The sequence below is a fragment of the Canis lupus genome, chromosome 23 (genome assembly GCF_003254725.2).
Source record: "Canis lupus dingo isolate Sandy chromosome 23, ASM325472v2, whole genome shotgun sequence".
Classification (NCBI taxonomy): domain Eukaryota; kingdom Metazoa; phylum Chordata; class Mammalia; order Carnivora; family Canidae; genus Canis; species Canis lupus.
The window spans coordinates 3,525,572-3,548,591 of record NC_064265.1 but is presented as its reverse complement, the minus strand read 5'-3'; the positions used below and the strand labels follow the sequence as shown (position 1 = coordinate 3,548,591).

The window sequence follows — 23,020 nt, the reverse complement described above, 5'->3', positions numbered from 1 at the left end:
GTCCAATAAATAGGAGGCCCTACTCACTGAACACCAAACTGGTCCTCCTGGGAGGCCTCAGCTCCTAGGGAATAATGGGTGGCAGGTTCTGAAATGGCCTCCCTACCCATGTCTCACAGGTTCCTCTTCCAGTCTCCACCCAGGAGGGCAAGGACAGATTGAAGAAGACTTTCACAATGTTTCTACTACTCTGTCATGCCTCCCAGCCTCCCTGTCTTCAATGTGAGCAATGCTACACTGTGCTGAGTCTGTAATTTGTGATGGCTCCAGCAACAGCTGGCTTGGACTTTTGTGGGCACCGTTCTGCTGCATGTAAACAAAATCCCTCCCCCTTAAGATTGGAAAATGCCAACCCACCCTAGACCGTAGACAATAGCGGCCCCCTTGTGAGCCAGTAAAATACAGCTCGGAGACAGAGGCTGGCAGATGCCTTAAGGGGTTTGTCAGGTAGCAGCTCTTCGGAACCAACAGCAGGGCCTCCATGCAGTTGGGACCATTTCATAGCACCTTTTAACAGGTGAACCTCACCTCCCATCCTAAAGAAAGCCACTGTCACTATCCAAGAGCTGTGAGCAACGCTGGCCTTTCTTTGTAGACACTTACAGAAATAGAGGAAATGCTATGGACTTTTTTAAGGTATTAATCTGTACCTTGTTTTCAGACAGGTTTCAAAAAGGAGCTTTAACCACCCCCTAGAAGTATCTTACCAAACCAAACACAGCCCAGGGCAGTAAGCAACACGCTCCAGGAAGATGTGAAATCCCAGGCCAGTGAACTGCTGACGTTTTGCATACTTTAGGCTTGAGTTAAGAATCATTAATGATTTACCAACAATTCTACCATCTCCAGATAAGCTCTGGATTATAACAGATTTCTTTAATTTATGAATTATCAGAACCCATTCCTTTTAATTAAATAGTTTCTAACAAGAGAGGAAAACTGATTTGAGTTACCAGGATCTCCCAGAAAAGTTTACCAAGAGCCATTTGTGAGTCTTCAGCTGGGAAACGAGAAGATTAAAAACATAAAACTGGAGGGGGCATTCCCGGGAAGGAGCAGTTGTTCCACACAACCAGAGAGCTCAGTTAAAGAAAATGCATCCTGTGTGCTGCCCATCCATCCAGATGACTAAATGTGCATGGTTCTTGCCTATTTTCATGCAGTGCTTTGATTTGGAAAGGAGGTTCCTGTGATAGTGCCAGTGACTTGCAGAACCTCCAGAGAATCACACAGATGTGTAAGAGTGAAAATCCCCTGTCTGGCACCTTGATAGCATAAGCACTGCCATGATGGAGAGAGTGGCCATTGATATATATGATGATGGTTTAAAATAAATTTAAATAATTTAAAAAATTATAGAATGCTCTGTGTTTACATTTATTGTGGGGACATGGTGATCTAAGATTAAAGGACAGAATAAACCTTCCTAGACTGTTCAATGAAGAACTGGGTCATAAAATAAGGATCTGCTGCACTGAAGCTGACGAAGCCAAAACCCTTGACTGCATGTTCGGAGGACCAGGTCTGAGGGTAGTGAGGTGCGCTAGACTGGCCTGAAGCGTTAGATCATACTGCAGGAACCAAGAGGAAACACTGATGCGAAGGTTTCTACCAGTGCTGCCAAACAGGCTTTTAAAAGCACAGACACACACTCTTATACTACATGCAGGGAATTGTGACACAAAGTATTGAATGTTAATGTCAAGCTCGCTGCCATCATTTCTCTAAATATCCATGAAATTTTCTTAATCAGTTATACACATGAGAAAGCAAAACTTTTCTTTAATTACACAAAAATGATAACTATTTTACTAAAGAAAGTATTTTTATTAATTTCAGTGCTCTTGAAGGAAGTGTGTGTGCCAAGGAAAGAGAGGAAGGGAGGGAGAAGGGGAAGGAGACGGGGAGGGAACACATTTCTGGGTGTCGTTTATCCCTCCAAAACCACCCAATATGGTCAACTTTGTTTTAAAGTGTTAGATTTAGGAAATTTTCCTCAGTGAGGAACAAACAGAAAGCAGGAAGTCTAAACAAAAGCAAATTAAATCAAGACAAGGACATCAAAAACAAATTTGGCTTTACTTTTCTGTGGAAGTCGATCCTATATCTAACACTGCACAAGGTTTCTTGCACAATGAAAAGAGAAGCAGAAGTCCCTTACACTGCCTCGCTTTGCCAGAGAATCACCGTAGTCTGCTGGCAAAGTCCGCTTGCTGGACTTTTTCTGCTCATGTTCAACTGCATCTTCAATTATAGGCTCAAGCCTCATCTGGACAAACACCAAAGATTGGGATCAATGTCTTTTCATTATACAAAGAAAGATCTAATACCCTGTTTTATGTCTCTGCAGTCCAATTAAACAAACGTATGACTAGCAGGATTCAAAGTTAAAGAAAATGCAAAACCCCAGCAGTGAAAAAAAGTCAGACATTCTAGGTCCCGACTTCATCTCTCGCCAACTTCAAGGTTTTGAAGGTCTGTTTCTGAGACCTGATTGGGATTTCAGCATCTTCATTCAACCCCACCCAGGAAACTTAATCTATTAAAACCCCCAAATTTAAGTAAAATCCTTTCCCCACAAATTTCACCAAGAACATTCTACCACCCCACCTTCCCGACCCCGCTACAGCGCAACTCCTCCTTAGAGAGTGCTGATATGCAAACCGCTCTCCTCCTCGGATACCAAACGCTACTGTGCGCTACCTCTGTAAGGATGGTGGTGTCATAGGACGGCTGATACTTTTCCTTCTCGTGAGCCGTTCTCTTCTCCATCTTCTCTCGGTCGGTTTTTTGTTTCCTATCCGCACCTTTAGGCTTGAAAACAAAGCAGATGATTTCATCCACTGGGCTGAAGATGGACAACTTCCAAGCAAAACTGGGCTTCAGTAACTAAAAGCCTTGTTTCTATGGCTCACCTTAAACACTTTGATTTGGCAGCTAGCTGAGTGTAGATGATCCGTGTATTCTCCATTTTCATTCTGCTTAAAGGTATCAACTTGAATCCTGAAAGGCACTCCCTTCTCACCACCATGCTTCCTTGGGGTAAACTCTGTGCTGATGCAGTGTACCTGAAAAACAACTCAAGCTGAAAGGGGACCCAACGGACCGTCCGCTGAGTCTCCTACTTTGCTCCTTCTCAGATGTCCTGCCACTGCCATAAATTCAAGATCCTTTCAAACTCCTGCATATTAGCCAGATGGCTGACATGAATTTTTTCCGTACGGCTTTCACAAATCCAACTGGGCCTTTCTGACCATTCTAGCAATGAGCTCTCCCCCAGTCCAGTGCCTCTCCTCGTCTAATGCAGGACTTGTTTGGATCATAGGTACATCTCCTAACCTCCACTCCGGACTGAATGATGCTCTCAGATCCGGACTCCCTGGCTCAGTCCACAGCATCCAACACCTCACTGCTGAGAGCTTCTGTTGTCTGCCCTCTTCTGTCACCACCTGGACTCTAGCCAGCCCAGCAGCTTACTGCTGTGTCTACACACACCAGCTGTGAGACCGCCTGGAGCAGGGCCACAATTCACCCTGCTTGGATCAATCCAAACTCTTCTGTCAACCTTCAAAGTTCACTGAGGACAACGCTCATTTCCCACCACTTCTGCCCCTCTCCCAATCCCAGCATGATGTCAACTAATGTGTACCATGCCCTAGTGATTATTGGTAGTATTTGGTAAACCACAAGAAACACAAAATACTACAGATACTTAAAAAAACAAATATTCTTTACAGTTCACACAAATCAGACTTATGCTGATTAACAATTAAGCAATTTCCCTTTCTACATAAAGATTACCTTTTCGTATACAAGGTATAAAAACTACTACTGATTGCATTTTACATACATTGTTTTTTTTTAAAAATTCATCTCTTAGAGATACAAACTGAGTATTTATAGGTGAAATTAAATGCCTGGGAGTCGCTTTAAAGTATTCCATCAATAACTAAAACAAGGGAAACTACTACTAACTGCTGAAGCCAGATGATGGGTACCCTGAGGATTCATCATTATTATTCTTTTACTTTTGTGGGGCTTGAAATTTTCAATATTAGAATGTCTTTAAATTATACTAGAGAGAAAATCTTGAAACTGTACACTTTTCTCAATCCCACCCTTTTATTCTATTTTTTTAAGTAAACTCTACACCCAATGTGGAGTTTGAACTTACGACCCAGAGATCAGATTCGTACATCCTACAGACTGAGCCAGCCAGGTACCCCACTCCCATTCTATTTTAAACAGCAGCTTTTAAGTTCAAGAGAAATGTATCTTATGAACAATAAAAGTTTTGATTACTGTCACTATCAATGGTAAAAGTAACATTTGAATAATGCTTTACATGCCAGACTGTCTTTATATATGTATATATATATATATATATATATATATTCTACAAATGAGTCAGTAGATTAAGTCCAATTTAACAGCATATACATATGTAAGTTTAAAAGTGTGTAAAATAGAAAACATTACAAAAGAGCTTACAAACAAGCACTTAAAGAAGATACATTCATGTGTCAAGAATTCAATCTCATCTATGGCCTTCTAAATGCCTCAGCTAGCATGCTTCTAATAACATAAAAACTCCAAACCTGAATGAAAGCAGACGTGCGCTTTGCAGGGTCCCACAGAAATTCAACCGCATTTAACTGGCTTGGATTAGTCCTTGTGTCAATTATTCCCACAGACATTGGGATATCTGTATTTTAAAAAAAGTTACATAGAAACTCATTCACTACGGGTAACTAAAAAGCTTACAACTTACTATAATTATGTTCAAATGAAGCTATTACAGCTCTACACAGAACCTTTCCCTTCAATGCTTTCCCTGTCAACGGCTCAATAGGTGCTAACACTGAAACCCACCTAATGCCTATCAGACTTTCTCCCAGGATGGCTGGTGGTTTCTTTTCTTTTCTTTAAGATTTTATTTATTTATTCATGAGAGACGCACAGAGAGAGAAGCAGAGACACAGGCAGAGGGAGCAGCAGGCTCCTTGAGGGGAGCCTGATGCGAGACTTGATCCCAGGACCCTGAGATCACACCCTGCGCCAAAGGCAGATGCTCAACCACGAGCCACCCAGGCATCCCTTTCACCATGGTTTCTATCTCATTTTATTCAACATATGATGGATGGAGCCAACTGAGAATTAAATAAATGATTTTAAACCCCAAATTCTTGGTTTAGGTTCTTTTAGCACTAAAAGCCCACTTCATTTCTAAACCATAGAACAACTCAAGGCACACAGGATCTGCTAACATCAAAACTCTCTCCACCCAATTATACATGGTGCAGGTATACATGGCGCCTTCCCTACCCACCAGGCACACCTAAACAACTGCCTTCATCTCTCTTTTGACAGCCACTCGTACCTAAATCAAGAAGTCTGTCTCCTGGACGATTCCACTTCCAGCCTTCAAGCTGCTGATGCTCCGTATATTGTAGCCGTCTGTCATGGAATACAACTCTTATGATGCTCTATGGAACAAGTAGGGAAAATGAGTACTTTTAAACTGTTCCAGCTAACATGCAGAAGCATTTTCACTTGTTATGTATTAACCTCTAACAGAGGAGCATACCAAAAAAACAAAAAACAAAAAAAAAAACCTGCTTTAAACAACTTTCTATTATTTTTTTTTAAATTTATTTATTCATGATAGACACACACACAGAAAGAGAGAGAGAGAGAGAGAGGCAGAGACACAGGCAGAGGGAGAAGCAGGCTCCATGCCTGGAGCCTGACATGGGACTCAATCCCGGGACTCCAGGATCATTCCCTGGGCCAAAGGCAGGTGCTAAACCACTGAGCCACCCAGGGATCCCCCTTTAAACACTTTCTAAGTGAACTGCTTTCTTGGAATAATATCTGGATTATGAGTATAATTATTTGGTGCAAGATTTGTAACTTGGAAATAAAAGGTGCAAATAAAATGGTTACTTAGGGAAAATTTCTATTTAAAATCTGATAGTGCAATTCAAAGTTAAGGTACATGCCCATAAAATCAGTGAGCAAGAACTCCATTTCTATGAAGAAAACATCAGATGCACACAGGAATTACTAAAATGAAAGGGCAGTATAAACAGAAACAAAGAAACCAAGGTACAATGGTAAAACTGTTCATTTAAAATAATAGTTGAGGGCAGCCCTGGTGGTGCAGCAGTTTGGTGCCGCCTGCAGCCCAGGGTGTGATCCTGGAGACCTGGGATCAAGTCCTACATCGGGCTCCCTTGTGTGGAGCCTGCTTCTCCCTCTGCCTGTGTCTCTACCTCTCTCTGTGTGTCTCTCCTGAATAAATAAAATCTTTATAAAAATAAAATAAAATCAATCAATAAAATAAAATAAAATAAATAAAATAAAAGTTGATAACTGAACTTCTTTAAAGATAGTCAAGGATGAGTACTAATATATAGAAATGCTGAATCATTATATTGTACCTGAAACCAATAACATGGCATGTTAACTATATTTTAATGAAATGAAAAAACAAAAGGATTGTCAAGGAACAGGTAGGGGAATCTGAAAAAAAAAAAAAAAAAAGAAGAAGAAGAAGAACATATATATGCAAAAGTCATCTCTACAATTTCACTTGCAAGAGGTTATCTGAGGTAAGCAAGGGAAAGGAAAAAAAAAAAAAAAACCTCACAGGTAAACTTTATCCAAACAGGATGGTTTGTTTCCAGGGAAGACTTTACTCCACAAACTCTAGGCCAGCTCTCTGTTCTCCACCCATCCCTCTTTCGCCTCCCACAGGTTTGGGGTGCCAACTATTGTTCCATTCCAGGAACAGGAAAACAGGTCATCCAAATGCCTTCAGATACCACGTTTGCACTAATTCATGATTGTGACACATTTATATAGATAACTTTCTCATGATGCAATAAGATAATCGTATTTCTAACAGATGCTCTGGTATAAATAGGAAATAATTTGTTAGCAATACATACAAATACTATTTTAGTGTGCCTGCCTTCCCTATCCACCAAGTACTGTCCAAAACATAGTAGATAAGTATTTTGAAGCAAACTATTTAAAATTAGCTATATCTTAATTTGAAATATAGTTGACCCTTGACAGGATGGAGATTAGGAGTGTTGAATTCCCACACAGTCAAAAATCCATGTATAACTTTTGATCCCCCCAAAACTTAACTACTTAACAGCTTACTGTTGACTAGATACTTTAGTGATAACAACAATTGAAGAACATATATTTAGTATGTTATATATTATATGCCATATTCTTACAATAAAGCTAGAGAAAAGGAAATGGTTACTAAGAAAATCATAAAATACATTTACAGTACTATACCTTATTTATTGAAAAAAATCTGCCTGTAAATGGAACCATATCATTCAAACCTGTGTTGTTCAAGGGTCAACTGTAGTTTAAAGAGAGGCCAAGTCAGTCATCAGGACCAAAGTAGAAATCTACAGAGGCACAGTTGCTGCTCTGATTCATGTCTATCTGCCTTCCCCCACCTGCACCCACGTGTACAGGGCCTGCCCAGGCAGTCCACCAACACCCATGTCATGCTGCCACCCACTGGCAGCAAAAACCTCACAGGGAAGGTACACAGGCTGGCAGTGGCCCCTGGGTCACACTCACCAACACACTGAACTCAGAATAAAGTGCAGCACTGAAATGTCATGATTTTGATTCTTCCATATTTAGTAAGACCCAGACTGAATCCACAAGTTCAGATGGAAACAGTATGAGAATGTGGGTATCATTTGAGAGCTTTACTAAACCCCGTTCTAGATCAGACTAAGATAGTACAGTAAGGAATATGAAAGGAGAACCATACTTAAGAAGTGGCAATATATATAAGAAATCTTCTTAAATGCAATTTGAAGAGAAAAAAAAAAGTCATTAACTCAGACACCTAAACAACCAGCAACAGCTAAAGGGCCCTACCAATATGACGAATAGAATAAGCACCTCACTGAGTACAGTAAGCATGTTCAGCGAGTTCCAAAGCATCGCTGACACTCCAGCATTTGCTCCCCAGACTCCCCCACAGTAGCAGAGTCAAAGATCATGGGGCCAGGAATTAGGTAACAGACTGCTATGGAATATTTTGGGGATCTTCTTGGTAAAAAAGGATGTAATTTTTAAGAAATTCACCCTGCAGTCTTTGGCTGTAGCAGACTGTAGCTCTGAATCCTGGACCAGCTCTCAAGACTTAATTGGATGTGTTCTGGCACAGCCACCAAGTACCAGAAAAGGGGCTTTATCAAGTGGAAGATAAAACCAATTTAAGACCTTTTAAAAATTAACCTTTCCAATCCGGAGCTCTTTAAGGAAACTGATGTTTCCAAAGACAAATCCTGGTTTAATGTCAACAAAATATCCACTCTGTGCTTATAGGTGGATGGTTTCTCTACTGTCAACAGTTCACTATCTCATGATGCAGACTCATTTTTGCTGTAATTTCTTAACTTGCATTAATTTTGTATATTAAGTGTTTTTAATGTATTTTAATTTAGAACTAAGTCCAAGGAAGCTGAACTTAAAAAGCAGTCATGCAACAACTTAATTAATCCTTGGAATTACCATTCCAAGTTACTCTGACAGATATTTTTAGCTAGCTTACCAAAAGTATTTTAAACATTAAGTCTCCTCTAGTAGATGAGTTATTTCTAAATTTACCACCTATTTTACAGGGAAAAGCCAGCTTATCTTCACTGCTTCCAAAGGGACTTTCTCTAGTGCTTTGACTGAAACCTAAATTTGGAATTTGATCCACATGCCAAAGTTTGTTTTATTTTGCTCAGAATGCTGAACAGCTATGAATGATGAAATGATGAGCTTAGTTAAAATTACTGTTTAAAAGAGAAAATAAAATTATGAGTTAGTAAATTCTATAGTCTAGCAAGGAGAGAAGGAAGGAAGGGAGAGAGAGAAAAAAAGAAAAAAGCAAGCGCAAGCGGAAAGAGATACAAGCATGGCAAACTGACGATTCTTGTGGAAGTTGGTGGGAGAACTTTCATGTGCATCAATGATAGACATGTAGAGTTTATCATAAACGACCACATGATAGACACATATGGATGCATCATACCATTCTACTTCTGGGTTATGTTTGAATTTTAGCATAGAAGTAGTTTCTCAGTAGTGTTCTAACATTTTTGGATCCAGTTTTAAGGGTATCAATATGGGGCACATAATGTCTTACTCCAATTTATAGAGAAATCTACAATTTAAACAATTTTTCTATACTTCTATACTGATTTAAAAAAGAACAAAACCACATCTAACAGTCACCGAATACAATTTTCACAGAAACAGAAGGGTTCACCCACATCTTCAAAATATGTATATTGGTTGAATTTTATTTTTTACTTTATATAAGGATTTTATTTATTTGATAGAGAGCGAGCGCACGTGTGCACACACACAAGCAGGGGGTACAGCAGGCAGAGGGAGAGGGAGAAGCAGGCTCCTGGCTGAGCAGGGAGCCCAATGCAGGATTCGATCCCTGGACCCTGGGATCGTGATCTGAGGGGAAGGCAGAAGCCCAACCACTGAACCACCCAGGAATCTCTATTGGTTAGACATTAAGTGGGTGTGACACAATTGGCAGATCTGCCTAAAGGGGTGTCGGGGTGCCCAATGGCCTGACAATAAGCTTCCTACACACTGGAAAATGAGAGCTGTTAAGTCTGGCCCTTGACTAGACCGTAGCTATCTGCCCAGCAGGAAACAGCGAATCCAAGTAGGGTCTGCTCACTCTGAACGATGATGGCTTTTTAAAACGGTAAGCTCAGTCAGTATTCACTACAGGTCAGAATGCCAATGGAGAGAATGAAAAAATAAAATCATCTGACTCACCCTCCAGGGAAATGACCAAATCCATCAATTGAGCACAGACACAACAGACTCAAAGAACAAATGGCAAATGTGAGAATGGGCAAATAATCTCTCCCCCTCTGTTCTGGGTAAGATGCGAGTCCCAGGAGTCAGAAGGAGAAGTCTGGGAGCTCACTCCAAGTTGGCAAGACACTAATCGGTGGGGAGCAAGCCCCTATCTTTCCCTCAACCTCTCACAGGATTGGGAGGCTTCCTGCCCCCAGGAGTAGGAGGAACACTAAAACATCCCAAAGACTCTCAGGCCTCTGGGTGCTGGGCACCTGGCTTTCCCAGACACACCAAATTTGTTAGCCTTATATTAGTATCCACTCCCCTGTGAAGGCTGCCTTTCCTGTACTCACCCTCTAAAAAGGCAGATCCACAGAGGGGAGTCTTTCCAATGGAATGCCTCTCCATACTGAGGGCCCAGCAGTGCCCAGGCCCCTACATGCCTCTCTGTAGGAAGAGGGAAGCATCAAGAGAACTCATGTCTGCTTTTCTCTTGCTAACACTTAGACAAACTAAAGTTCTGCCTTCTTCCACTTAAGCTTATTCTAGAAGTCTTGCCTTGTAATACTATGGAATTTATAATACACCGTGGTGAGTGACAAGTAGAGGCTAGAGGACCCACCCTGCATGACACTGGAGGGGGCAGAAATGGTTCTGATGATATAGTCTAAAAGCGGTGGGCCACACCTTCTATACTTGGAATGACTGCCTTCATTCAAATACATCAATAGAGTGAACAGAGTTTGATTTTTACTTAGAGAAATTTTAAGAGGTAAAATAAAAGGGTTTTGAAGAGTTTCATATGAACACTTACATTACCCCCCACATATCTTTTAAAGAAAACCTTAAGCCTTTGTTGTGGTGGTAGGTTTTTTTCCCCCCATAGCCACAACTACAGTACCTTAGTTTCCAAAGGGCTTTCACATTTACTTCACCCACTAACTGCTATCATTTGTTTTACAGATAAGTAAACAAAATATAGCTCAAAAAGTTAGGAGTTTCAGAGATGCCTGGGTGGCTCAGCAGTTGAGCGTCTGCCTTTGGCTCAGGGTGTGATCCCGTTCCCGGGATTGAGTCCCACAACAGGCTCCTTGCGAGGAGCCTACTTCTCCCTCTGCCTGTGTTCTGCCTCTCTTTCTCTCTCTGTGTCTCTCATGAATAAATAAAATCTTTAAAAAAAATAAAAGTTAGGAGTTTCAATACAGCTATTACTTCTTAAAGTGAAATTAAATAATTTGTAAATAACTCTTGTGCAAAAAAAACCCCAAAACTTTTACAGCAAAACTGTTTTTTAAGCATTGCAGTATCTGTTAGGAATTATGATGGATCATCCTTACCTTTACCAATTTTCCAGTGATCTCAGGCATATCTCCCATTTTCCGATTATCCAGCATCCGAATTTCATAAGACTGACCTATTTTAAAGAAATTATTTGATGGTAAAGAAATTGTGTATCATTAACAATCCATATAAAGAACATCACGCTTTTTTTTTTTTTTTTAACATCACTCTGTTTAACATAAAAATTCAATAGTCTCCCAGGGCACGTGGGTGGCTGGCTCAGTACGTTAAGTGATTAGGTTAGTCAGGTTAACTGTTGATTTTGGCTCAGGTCATGACAACCTCAGGGTCATGGGATGGAGCCTTGTGTTGGGCTCCATGCTCAGTTCAGGGTCTGCTTAGGATTCTCTCACTCTCCCCCTTTGCTCTTCCCCACCACTTGCATGTATGCACACATGCATGCTCTCTCTCAAATAATAAAATCTTTGAAAGAAAAAATTCAACTGTCTCTCAACTAGAGAAGTAAATTCAGATTGATCTTTCTCTTCCCTGCAAATACCACCATCCTTTCCTTCTTGCACAATCACAGAAGACTGAGGAGTTTCTCTGGCATTACTTTCATTTGCTATACTCCCACACTTTTTTTTTTTTTTTTTAGAGAGAGAGATTTTTTTTTTTTCTTAAGATTTTATCTATTTATACATGAGAGACACACAGAGAAAGGCAGAGACACAGGAAGAGGGAGGAGAAGCAGGCTCCATGCAGGGAGCCTGACGCGGGACTCCATCCTGGGACTCAGGAATCATACCCTGAGCCAAAGGCATCAACCGCTGAGCCAGATGCTCAACCGCTGAGCCACCCAAGCGCCCCCACACTAAATTTTTATTATGCATACATGCATAACCCAAGAACAAATCTTGATCAGTGTTATTGAGATAAAACTTACATACAATAAAACTCATCCCTTTAAAGTATATGATTAACTAGTTTTTAGTATATTCAGAATTGTGTAACCATCACCACTACCAATTTTAGAGGATTTCATGGCCCCAAAAGGAAAATTCTACCTTAGCAATCACTCCCCATCCTCATCCATTCCAGCCCCTGGCAACCATTCATCAATCTACTTTCTTTGTCTAGCAACTTGCCTACTTCGCACATTTGATACAAATGTAACCACACAACATGTGATTAACTGGCTTCTTTAACTAAAACATATTTTTAAGGTTCTCCCATGTTGTAGCAGGTATTACCACAGGCAGATCTCCTTTTGTTGGGTTCTGCTTTATCACACTTTGCAGATATTGTGAGTTTTATAAGTGAAGGCTTATATGTGACAATCCCACATCAAATGAGTCTAACGGGGCCTTTCTTCCAAAAGCATCTGCTCACTTTGTGTCTCTATGTCACATTTTGTGATTCTCACAAGATTTCGAACTTTTTCATCATTATTAAGGTGAACTGTGAACAGTCATTATAACCCAGTTTTTAGCAATGAAGTATTTTTTAACTAAAGTATATACATGTTTTCTTAGACATTAATGCTACAACAGACTACAGGATGCTGTCACAGTAACTTTTATATGCACTGGGACACCAAAAAACTCACTCACTTTACTGCAGTATTTACTGTGGTGGTCTAAAACAGAACCTGCAGCATCTACAAGCTATGTCTATACTTCATTCCTTTTTTGTTGCAAATATTATTTCACTGCACAAACATATTACAACTTGTTCATCCATTCATCAGCTGATGGACATCTGGATTGTTTCTCCTTGGCTACCATGAGTAGTGATATTATGAACACTGTGTACCACATTTTGTGTGAGCGAAGACCAAATTTTAATCCTAGAGCCTTCTTCCTTGTGACCAATGAGCCCAACTCACATTCTCTCAGTGTTCATTTAGTGTCCATAAGAAAACACAAACAGATATTCACACACAAGCTATATAATTAGGAAAATATGCTGCTGCCAAAAGTTAAGAAGGTACTCCAAACCACAAAAATGATTTCTGCATAAGTACCTAAAATAAGTAATAAAAATGACAGTATAACTTGATATGGAGAAAATCAAAAGTAATTAAAGGTGTGCTTCTAGCACCAAATGAAGTTGAGGATCTTTATGATCCATCCATACTCCAGTGGGGTTTACAGACGGTAAATATACAAACGGTACTAGGTCATATGGCCACAAAATACAACCAAACCACTCCAAAGCTGGTGAAGGAAAACCATTATTTAGAGTATGTTACTAAGGAAGAGTCCTTAAGTCATTCAACAAAATGAGAGAGATTATCACTAAATAATACTATGCCAAAAGATATTTTTAAAAAGTTAAATTTGCAGCATACTTAACAATGGATCTAAACTCAGAAAATAAATTTTAAAGTATATGAATAAGTATTTTTTAAAATTAAATACTATATTCTTTGACTCGTGGATTCCTGCTAGTCAACACAAACAGGAAAAATGCAAGAGGGGGAATATCTGCAACTCATATTAGACACAAAAGGCTAATCTTCCTAATCCATAAAGAACTTCTACAAAATCACAAACTAATGTCCAACATCCCTACAAGAAATAAAATGAACAAATGACACGAATGCGTGGTTCACAAAAGGAAATGCCAACAACTCTTAAACATATTAAAGGACATCTAATCTCCATCAGAGAAATGCAAATTAAAATCATACTGAAATCAATTTTCACTTATCAGGTTAGCATAACTCCCTCAGTCTGAAACAGTCACTCAAATACAACAGTAGGAGTGGAGACTGTAAGAAATTGTCACTGGAGATTATTTTGAAGGAAGAGCCTAAGCATCTGCTGGTGTATCAGATGTGCAATTTGAGGGGGGGGGGGGCGGGGGAGAATTGAAGGTTATTCCAAATTTTGGCCACAGAAGGTCCTGAACATAATGAAGACCACCAGGAGTAGACCTGGAGAGAAAATCAAGAGCACAACTGAATACATTAAGTCTGAGATATCTACTAGCCATCCAAATTGATAATCAAGTTGATGTACAAATCTGAAGTGAAGAGGAAAAAAATGTCGATTGGAGAGATTAACAGAGGACTTTTCAGGTACAGCTGTTAGATATGGCTACTTAAAGACACAATCATGTAAAGAGTGAGTGCAGAAAAAAGAGAAGAGGGTCAAGAGACTTCTCTGGGATAGACAGTAACTCAAAGAAGTGCAGCCAGGGGGATGGGAAGTGGAAGAGATGTACAGCAACCTGCCCCTGGGGGTGGGGGAGGGGAAGGGGACGACGACGACGACGACAACTCGTCCCACCAGCATTATCTTATGATTCTCAAAATCTCTAAATTCTCAGGATTGAAAAAAAATCAAACAAAGGACGAAATCTCAATGTTCCTATCTTCCTTTGTATTATGTTTTCTAGTCAACCTAACAAGGATACTTCTGTGCTCAATATAAAATTCAATCTGTTTCCACAAACACATCTTAGGATTTGTTGCTCCTGTATTAAAGCACCTATAAAGCATTAAAGCTCCTATATTAGATTTTTATTCTTCTCAAATCAAGGTAAGTTTTGTTTGTTTTTAAAAAAGGCTCTCTGGGGTGTCTGGGTGGCTCAGTCGGTTAAGCATCTGCCTTTGGCTCAGGTCACGATCTCAGGATCCTGGGACTGAGCACCCCCCCCCCCATGTGGCTCCCTGCTCAGTGCAGAGTCTGCTTCTGCCTCTCCCTCTGCCCCTTCCTATACTGTGTGTGTGCAAAAAATGATATAAAAAATAAAAGATTATAACAACATACTTTCCAACAAACCTGCAAACTTCCTGAGTTGTTACACAGGTATGGAGTCCAAGTTGGGTTCTAGCCATTTGTAAAAACTGCTTATCCAACAGCAACAAGAAACTAACACAGCGACCAAGGTCTAAATAGTTGGTCTTCCAGCACAGAAACCATTCAAGCTACTTAGTTATAAATGACAGTAACAGCAGCAAGGCTCATGTTGTACTTTCTATGTGCTGCCTGGCTTGTAAGTGCATTATACACATTAATTCAACTTAATTCTCAACTACCTTATGTGGGGAGTATTAAATTAAGAAATTTGCCTAGGCTAGCAAGTGACGGAATGGGATCCACTCAAAAGCAGCCCCATTCCTGAGACCGCAGATAGCCACTACTCACCATGGCCCTTTCCACCTCATACCCCATCACATGTAGAAAAGACACAGGATACATTTAAATCACTACTCATTGTACCCAGGTGAAACACTTAAAGAAACCAAAAGATATGTGAAGAATGTGCTTAAGGACATCCAATGCGCAACAGGGGTATTTATAGCCTAGGCAGTGCTATTTAATCAGCAACCATGTATGACAGCATCTACCGGGCCTTACTACAGACACACTAAGTTTAAGTTCTCTTTTAAATTTCATCCTTGAGTGACAAGACCATCATATTCACCACAACCACACTTAAGCACACAATTCACCCATCACGTGAACAAGTTTACTAGAATAAATTTAGTAAAATATTAACTGTATAATAGTTTTCTTACACAAAGACTGTCATAACACATGATTAGAATTGTCTTAGGTGTTTATAAATGGTTCTAATTCAGTGGCTGCCTGAGGCAAGCAGAAATTGATAACTGGGAGACGAGGAAAGAAGACTTTATTTATTCATACCTTTCAAAGTCTGAACCATGTATATAATCCTCCATTTAAACTGTCAAGTTTTAAATGGTGACAATTAACTAAAAACTTAGAAAACACTGGGAACTACTCCAGTAAAGAGATTTGGTAGTTAAGAAAACTAGATGTGGAATCAGAACACTCTGGGTTTAAATCTTTATCTATAAAAAGTGTGGTATGGTCAATAATCTAAGTTAAGTTAACTGCATGGATAATTAATCCCTCCAAAGTTATCATATAATCATAAAATGGGGTAACTGTGCTTTCATTAACCATCATTTCCAACTTTCCTTCATGTACTAAAATGAATGCAGATAAACTCACAAGTAAGTTAAAAAAGAGTAAGAATTCATGCTGACAATGACACCTCCAAAGCCCTGTCTAATCCCTTCTTATAGGGTGTGTCCTTTTTAAATACACAAGGCAATACTGCCATGTTAAGTCATTTTCTTTGGTGGAGATGAAGAGTTCATCTAGAACTAAAATGAACTACAGTTCATTCATGTGCTAGAATAAATGCAAGAAAATGGATTCATAAGCCTTAAAAGTGAGTGACAATTGGATTCCTAAAAACATAGGCAGTAAATTTTGTCAATACTTAGTCCAACCATCAATACTAAAATGGTGTCACAGAGGTATACTTCACAAGAAGTTGACATGACATGATGTCACTCCAGCTGAAAAAATATTCATAGGGGTTTTGCTGTAATTCCTGGATAAAATTAATCAAATCTCATTATTTTCCATACTTAACCCGATTCTCTTTATATTATGCACTACAGGAAACGTTTCTAGTTTCTTTTTTTTTTTTTTTCGTTTCTAGTTTCTAATCAAAACTGCATATGCATTCCTGAGAATGTTCCCTTTGAAAAGGGAGCCCTATCACCTGAAGACACCATGCTGAATGAGCCTGGATCTGTTTGCTTCTGCAGCTTAAAAGAGGTGGGATGAAAGACACTCAACCCACATCTCACCCAGGCCAAATCTTGCCTGGCTCTAGAGAGAGCTATGGAACCACTCCTTACTGAAAAGAATTTTAGTGGATTCATGAAAAATCATGGGTCCAGAACCTTTGTCAAAGTGAAAAATGCTAGGAGCCACATCTGTGAAAGAATGACATTGTAATACATATATTTGATACTCCTGTACTATAATAAAGGTTTGGGGATCCCTGGGTGGCTCAGCTATTTAGCGCCTGCCTTCGGCCCAGGGCATGGTCCTGGAGACCCAGGATCGAGTCCTGCATCGGGCTCCCTAAATGAAGCCTGCTTCTCCCTCTGCCTGTGTCTCTGCCTCTCTCTCGATCTGTGTCTCCCATGAATAAATAAATAAAATCTTACTATATATATATATATATATATATATATATATATATACACATATATACACACACACACACACACATAATAAAGGTTTTACAGTTCCTTTTTAAAAGGTATATAAAAGGGATGCCTAGGTTGCTCAGCGGTTAGGCATCTGCCTTTGGCTCAGGGAGTGATCCTGGAGTCCTGGGATTGAGTCCCACATCGGGCTCCCTGCGTGGAGCCTGTTTCTCCTTCTGCCTGTGTCTCTCTGTCTCTCATGAATAAATAAATAAAATCTTTTTAAAAATAAATAAATAAAAATAAAAGGTATATAAAATAATTCCTTTTAATTACTCCAATGTGTTTTTAAAGGTTATTCAAATAGGCTTTTCTAACAATTTATTTTAGAGAAAGAGAACGTATGCAGCACAAGTGAGGATATACACACGCCCGAGCAAGGGAAGGGGTAGAATGGGGGAGAGAGAGAAGCAGACTCCTTGCCAAGTGGGGAGCCCAACTTGGGGCCTGATCTCATAACCTGAGACCAAGACATGAGCCAGAATCATGAGTTGGATGGATGCTTAACCAACTGAGCCACCCAGGCACCTCAATATTCATACATTTTTAAAAAATATTTCTACATTTGCAGTTCACTTTTCCACTTTTTTCTTAAAAGACAAAGAAATTAAAAGATAAACTAACACAATTCTACAACCATGAAAAGATTCATCATTAATACTGCAATGACCAGAGTCAAGTGCAAGAAAATCACCTGCACTTTTACTAATTACAGTCAATTTCGAGTATCATCTGGGAGGGGAATACAAGGGAGCTTGCTGGCGTGCTAGAAATACTGGACATAGTAGTTTCGAGGGAATAATATACGTAAAAATTCACTGCACTACACACTTAAGACTTGCGCACACTACTATATGCATCAATAATTTTTTGTCAAATCTAAGCTTGACCAAGCTCAGTATGAACTGAGCAAGTTAATCAACTGCTGTCAGCTATTTTATAAATCTGTAAGATGGATTTTTTTTTTTAAATAAGCCTGAACTCATGACCCCCAAGATCAAGAGTCACATGTTTTATCTCAGGGGCACCTGTGTAGTCAGTTGTTAAGCATTCAACTCTTGATTTTGGCTCAGGTCATGATCTCAGGGTCATGAGATCAGCCCCCTGTAGGGCTTTGTGCTAGATGTGGAGCCTGCTTAGGATTCTCTCCTCCTCTCCTTCTCCCCCAACCTTGCATGCATGCATGCTCGCTCGCGCTCTCTCTCTCTCTCTCTCTCTCTCTCTCTCTCTCCCTCTCTCGGAAAAAGAAGAAAAAAAAAAAAAAGTCACATGTTCTACCAACTGAACCTCCCAGGTACCCCTGAACTTCTCCTAGAGTTACTGTGGAAACTATATAACACATGTATAGTACTTAGTGTGTGTATGTGTGTGTGTGTGTGTGTGTGTGTGTGTATATATATATATATATATATATTTATTTCATACATAAGCACTAAGCAAATGTCAGTCTAATACATCATTACTACAGATGGTAGACTGCAACTTTTACCAACATTAGATATCTCTTTCCAGTTTAATAACAGTGATAAATTATGGGTATTTCCCCAGGCCAAAGGACAGATATCTCCAACACGTTCCTTTAAACAGGGTGTGTGTGTGTGTGTGTGTGTGCATTCATTTATCCCATGGTATGCATGTAACAGAACTTCCCCAAGTAAGAGAAATGCAAGTTATTTCCTTGTCATTAGAAATTATGCTACAGTGAATATCCATGCCCCTACACTGTTTCTTCAGATATTTTAAAATCTAAAACAAGTCTTGGCCTACAAACTTCAGGTTCTTTCAAATAGGACACAGAACGCCTACCCAAACAATGTTGACAAGGTTAGGGTATTGTATAGGTGCTATGGTAGAATAACCTGAAGTAAAACCTCATAGATTTGAATTTTTTTTTAAGATTTTATTTATTTATTCATGAGAGACACAGAGAGAGAGAAAGAGAGAGAGAGAGGCAGAGGGAGAAGCAGGCTCCATGCAGGGAGCCCAAAGAGGAACTCAATCCGGGACTCGAGGATCATGCCCTGGGCCGAAGGCAAGCGCTAAACTGCTGAGCCACCCGGGCTGCCTAGATTTGAAATTTATATATTAAATGAAAAGCTATAATAAGTTATCCTTCCACATTTCAGAAAACTAATCACAAGTCTAAAATCCATAGCTCTTTCCAAAAGTTCAAGGAATTAAAGATCTATTTAACAGAAGAATAATCACAATACGCTCTTAAGTGAACAGATGTTAATTCCAATTCTGTTGAAATAAAGTAGATATACACATAGGAAAATACACCTAAAACAAAAAATTAGTTATCGTGTGGGGATGCAACCGTAGTCAATTTCCAGCTTTACCTCTTGGCATATCTCCCAATCTTTCTACATTGAGAGAATGTACTATAAGAATAAAAATTCAGATTATTTTAAAATATAAGGGTGCAATATGCTTTCACTATGTGTGTCCAACAAATTTATAGCTATGTAACAAAGTATTTCTAATTTGGTCAGTCACATTGGCCTATGCCCAAACTGCTAAGAGCACCTCAAAAAAAAAATCTCTTCTCATTTCCAACAGTAAATTCTCCATCTCTATTTTCCACACTGCCAGCTCTCATTTTCATATTGCCAAAACATCCTATTCTCATAAAGTACAGAAAAAATCTAGACATATGTAGACATAAAGTGTAGACAAAACCTAACACAGTTTATTTTAGCCACAACTGTCTTGATGCAGCTTGTCTATTTTCAGCACAAACCTGCTTCAGCCTGAGACCCAAGTTCCTTGCTAACTGGATTTCTGATTCATTCTCAAGTTCCATATTAAAACCAATCTTCCTAAAAATAACTGACATCCTTTCTTACTTGCTTCTCCTTTGGATTTTGTCTGAGAAACCCTGTAAGAAATCTTGTTTCACCGAAGCACCTGGGTGTCTCATTCTATCAAGTGGCTGCCTTCAGCTCAAGCCCCTGCTTGATCAGGCTCCCTGCTTGGTGGGGAGCCTGCTCCTCCCCTTCCTCATCTTGTGTATGTGTGCACACACTCTCTTTCTCTCTCTCTCAAATAAATAAAATATTTAGGAAAAAAAAATCTTGTTCCATGGACCCTCTTCATGCAAATCAGTTTCCATAAACTATTACTTTGTTGATCAACAGTAAATGCTTATTAAGTTTTGTTAACTAAAGTGGCCAAATTTAAGAAAAATAACCTAATTTCAAATTATTACCCGTAAACTAAGCTGCCAAAATGCTTCAGCTACGTCTCAATTCTTACATCAAAACATGACACAGCTGGGACACCTGGGTGGCTCAGTGATTGAGCATCTGCCTTCAGCTCAGGGCGTGATCTCGGAGCCCCGGGATCCAGTCCCACATTTGGTTCGGGGGGGGGGGGGGGGGGGGGGAGCCGGTTCCTCCCTCTCCCTATGTCTCTGCTTCTCTTATCTCTCATGAATAAATAAATAAAATCTTAAAAAAAAACAAAAAAAAACACATGATACAGCCATACTCACCTTGGTTCAAGTAAGTGAGTGTCTCATCATGCAATTTTACTGCTGGCGAGGTTGCAGCACACATCACATACTGAAAGGGTGGGTGTTTAGTCTCACCATCCAATGGAAGGCTGGAATCTTCCTGCTTAAAAATGGGCAATGCCAAGACATCGCTGAAAGGCAAAAGAATCAACACTGACCTTACTTTGAGTTTAAAATATTTAAAAGCATATAAAAACACATAAGTGTAGTTTCTTTTAAAACTTAAGCTCGGGGTGCCTGGCTGTCTCAAGTCAGTGGAGTGTGCAACTCTTGAACTCGAGATTGTGAGTTCGAGCCCCATGTTGGATGTAAAGATTATAAGCATTAAATAAATAAATAAATAAATAATAAATAAATAAGAATTTAAGCTCAAAAACATCATGGAGAATAAAAGAACTATTAATGTTTTCTAGTTCCCCTAAAGATAGTATTAATAACCCATACCTCTAGTGTGACTATGGGAAAAAAGGACGGAGCAGCTACGATGAGGCAGATAAAGAAGTATTTAATACTTAATAAAGTCCATGCTACTGATTAAGCAAAAGATCTAATATATATATACCTTAAAAAAAGAGCAAGTCAAGAGTGCATAGCTACCTGTTTTGAAAGGTGGTCACATTGGTACCATAAAGTCAAAAAGAAGCATTTGATTAAAATGGTACTTTACAAAAAGTGCCCTGCAAAGCCTGGCAAATGCAGAGAGCATAAAGCTTCTTGCTTTAGTCTAAAACAATGGCTTCTTCTGAGCAGCAAACAGTAGCAGTAGAAACAGCTGCTATTTTTTTAACCCCGAGAATAACTTGGGGCACGGACTGGGAGGACGGATGGTGGGGGGAGATCTTCTGGGGCATTGTCTATATTCTCTGTTAACCCAAACATACATGGATGTGTTTATTTTGTTTTGTAACAAAAACAACTGAGAATATAATTTACATTCCAGAAAAATTCACCCTTTTAAAGTGTATAATTCAATGGGTTTGGGTATATGAACAAAGTTGTGCAGTTACCACAACTATCTAATCTAAGAAGATTCTCATCACCTCAAACAGAACTCTCATACCCATTAGCAATCATTCCTCAGCCCTATCCCCTGACCCTACCCCAGTCCTGGCAGTGATCTACTTTGTCTCTATGCATTTGCCTATTCTGAACATGTAAAGCAAATAGAATCACCTGGCCTTTTGAGACTGGCTTCTTTTACCTAATAAGTTTTCAAGGTCCACTCCTGTTGTAACATGTATCAGCACTTCATTATTCCTTTTTGGAGGTGAATGATATTCCCTTATGTATGCACACATTGCATTCTGATTATCCACTGTGGGACATCTGGGTTATCTCCATTTTTTAGCTATCATAAATAATGCTGCTATGAACACTTGCTTATTTTTTGTGTAGACATGTGTTTAATTTCCTTGGATATAAACCTAGGAGTAGAACTGCTAGGTTATATGGTTACTCTATTTAACTTTTTGAGGAATTGCCAAATGGCTTTCCAAAAGCAGCTATACCTTTTTACTTTCCCATGTATGAGTTTATGGGTATGTTTTTTTATTTTAAGATTTTATTCATGAAAGACAGAGAGAGAGGCAGAGACACAGGCAGAGGGAGAAGCAGGTTCCATGCAGGGAGCCTGACACGGGACTCGATCCCGGGTCCCCAGGATCAGGCCCTGGGCTGAAGGTGGCGCTAAACCACTGAACCACCGGGGCTGCCCTCGATATTTGTTTTTGAGATAAATCACTGGCCTTACATCTGTGTCTTGATAATGTTTCTATGTTCATTCCTCAATAAAAAGTAAAATAAAAAAAAATTAAAAAAAGTAAAATAATAACAAAGTATCCAAATGAGGGGTGCCTAGGTGGCTCAGGTGATTAAGCAACTGACTCTTGATTTTGGCTCAGGTCATCTCAGCAGAGACTGAACCTTATGTCAGCGGGGAGTCTGCTCCACATTTTCTCTCCCTGCCACCGCCCCCTCCCCATGCTTGCTCACTTGATCGTTCTAAATAAATAAATAAATAAATAAATAAATAAATAAATAAATAAATAAATAAATCTTTAAAAAAATATATCCAGGGATGCCTGGGTGGCTCAGCAGTTTAGCGTCTGCCTTTGGCTGGTGTCGAGATCCTGGGGTCCTGTGATCGAGTCCCACATCAGGCTCCCTGCAGGGAATCTGCTTCTCCCTCTGCCTCTGTTTGTCTCTCTCATTCTGTGTCTCTCATGAATAAATAAATAAAATCCTTAAAAATAAATATATATATCCAGTGGCACTTGGGTGGCTCAGTTAGTTAAGCATCTGCCTTC

At 39.5% G+C, this 23,020-nt stretch overlaps 1 protein-coding gene across 4 annotated transcripts in view; it reads right to left on the bottom strand.

The window, feature by feature from the left end:
• UBP1 (upstream binding protein 1) overlaps nt 1-23,020 on the bottom strand; it is a 52,534-nt gene that overhangs the window by 17,450 nt on the left and 12,064 nt on the right. For 2 of the 4 annotated variants that reach the window (XM_025461429.3, XM_025461425.3), the window contains exons 2-8: nt 20,694-20,845; nt 11,205-11,281; nt 5,381-5,486; nt 4,599-4,705; nt 2,916-3,068; nt 2,704-2,814; nt 2,162-2,269 (exon numbers count right to left, since the gene is read on the bottom strand). In XM_025461429.3, the coding sequence (XP_025317214.1) occupies nt 2,162-2,269; nt 2,704-2,814; nt 2,916-3,068; nt 4,599-4,705; nt 5,381-5,486; nt 11,205-11,281; nt 20,694-20,845 (814 nt within the window). The remainder of the gene's footprint in view (nt 1-2,161; nt 2,270-2,703; nt 2,815-2,915; nt 3,069-4,598; nt 4,706-5,380; nt 5,487-11,204; nt 11,282-20,693; nt 20,846-23,020) is intronic. The other 2 variants (XM_025461428.3, XM_049099794.1) reach the window with 2 other exon arrangements.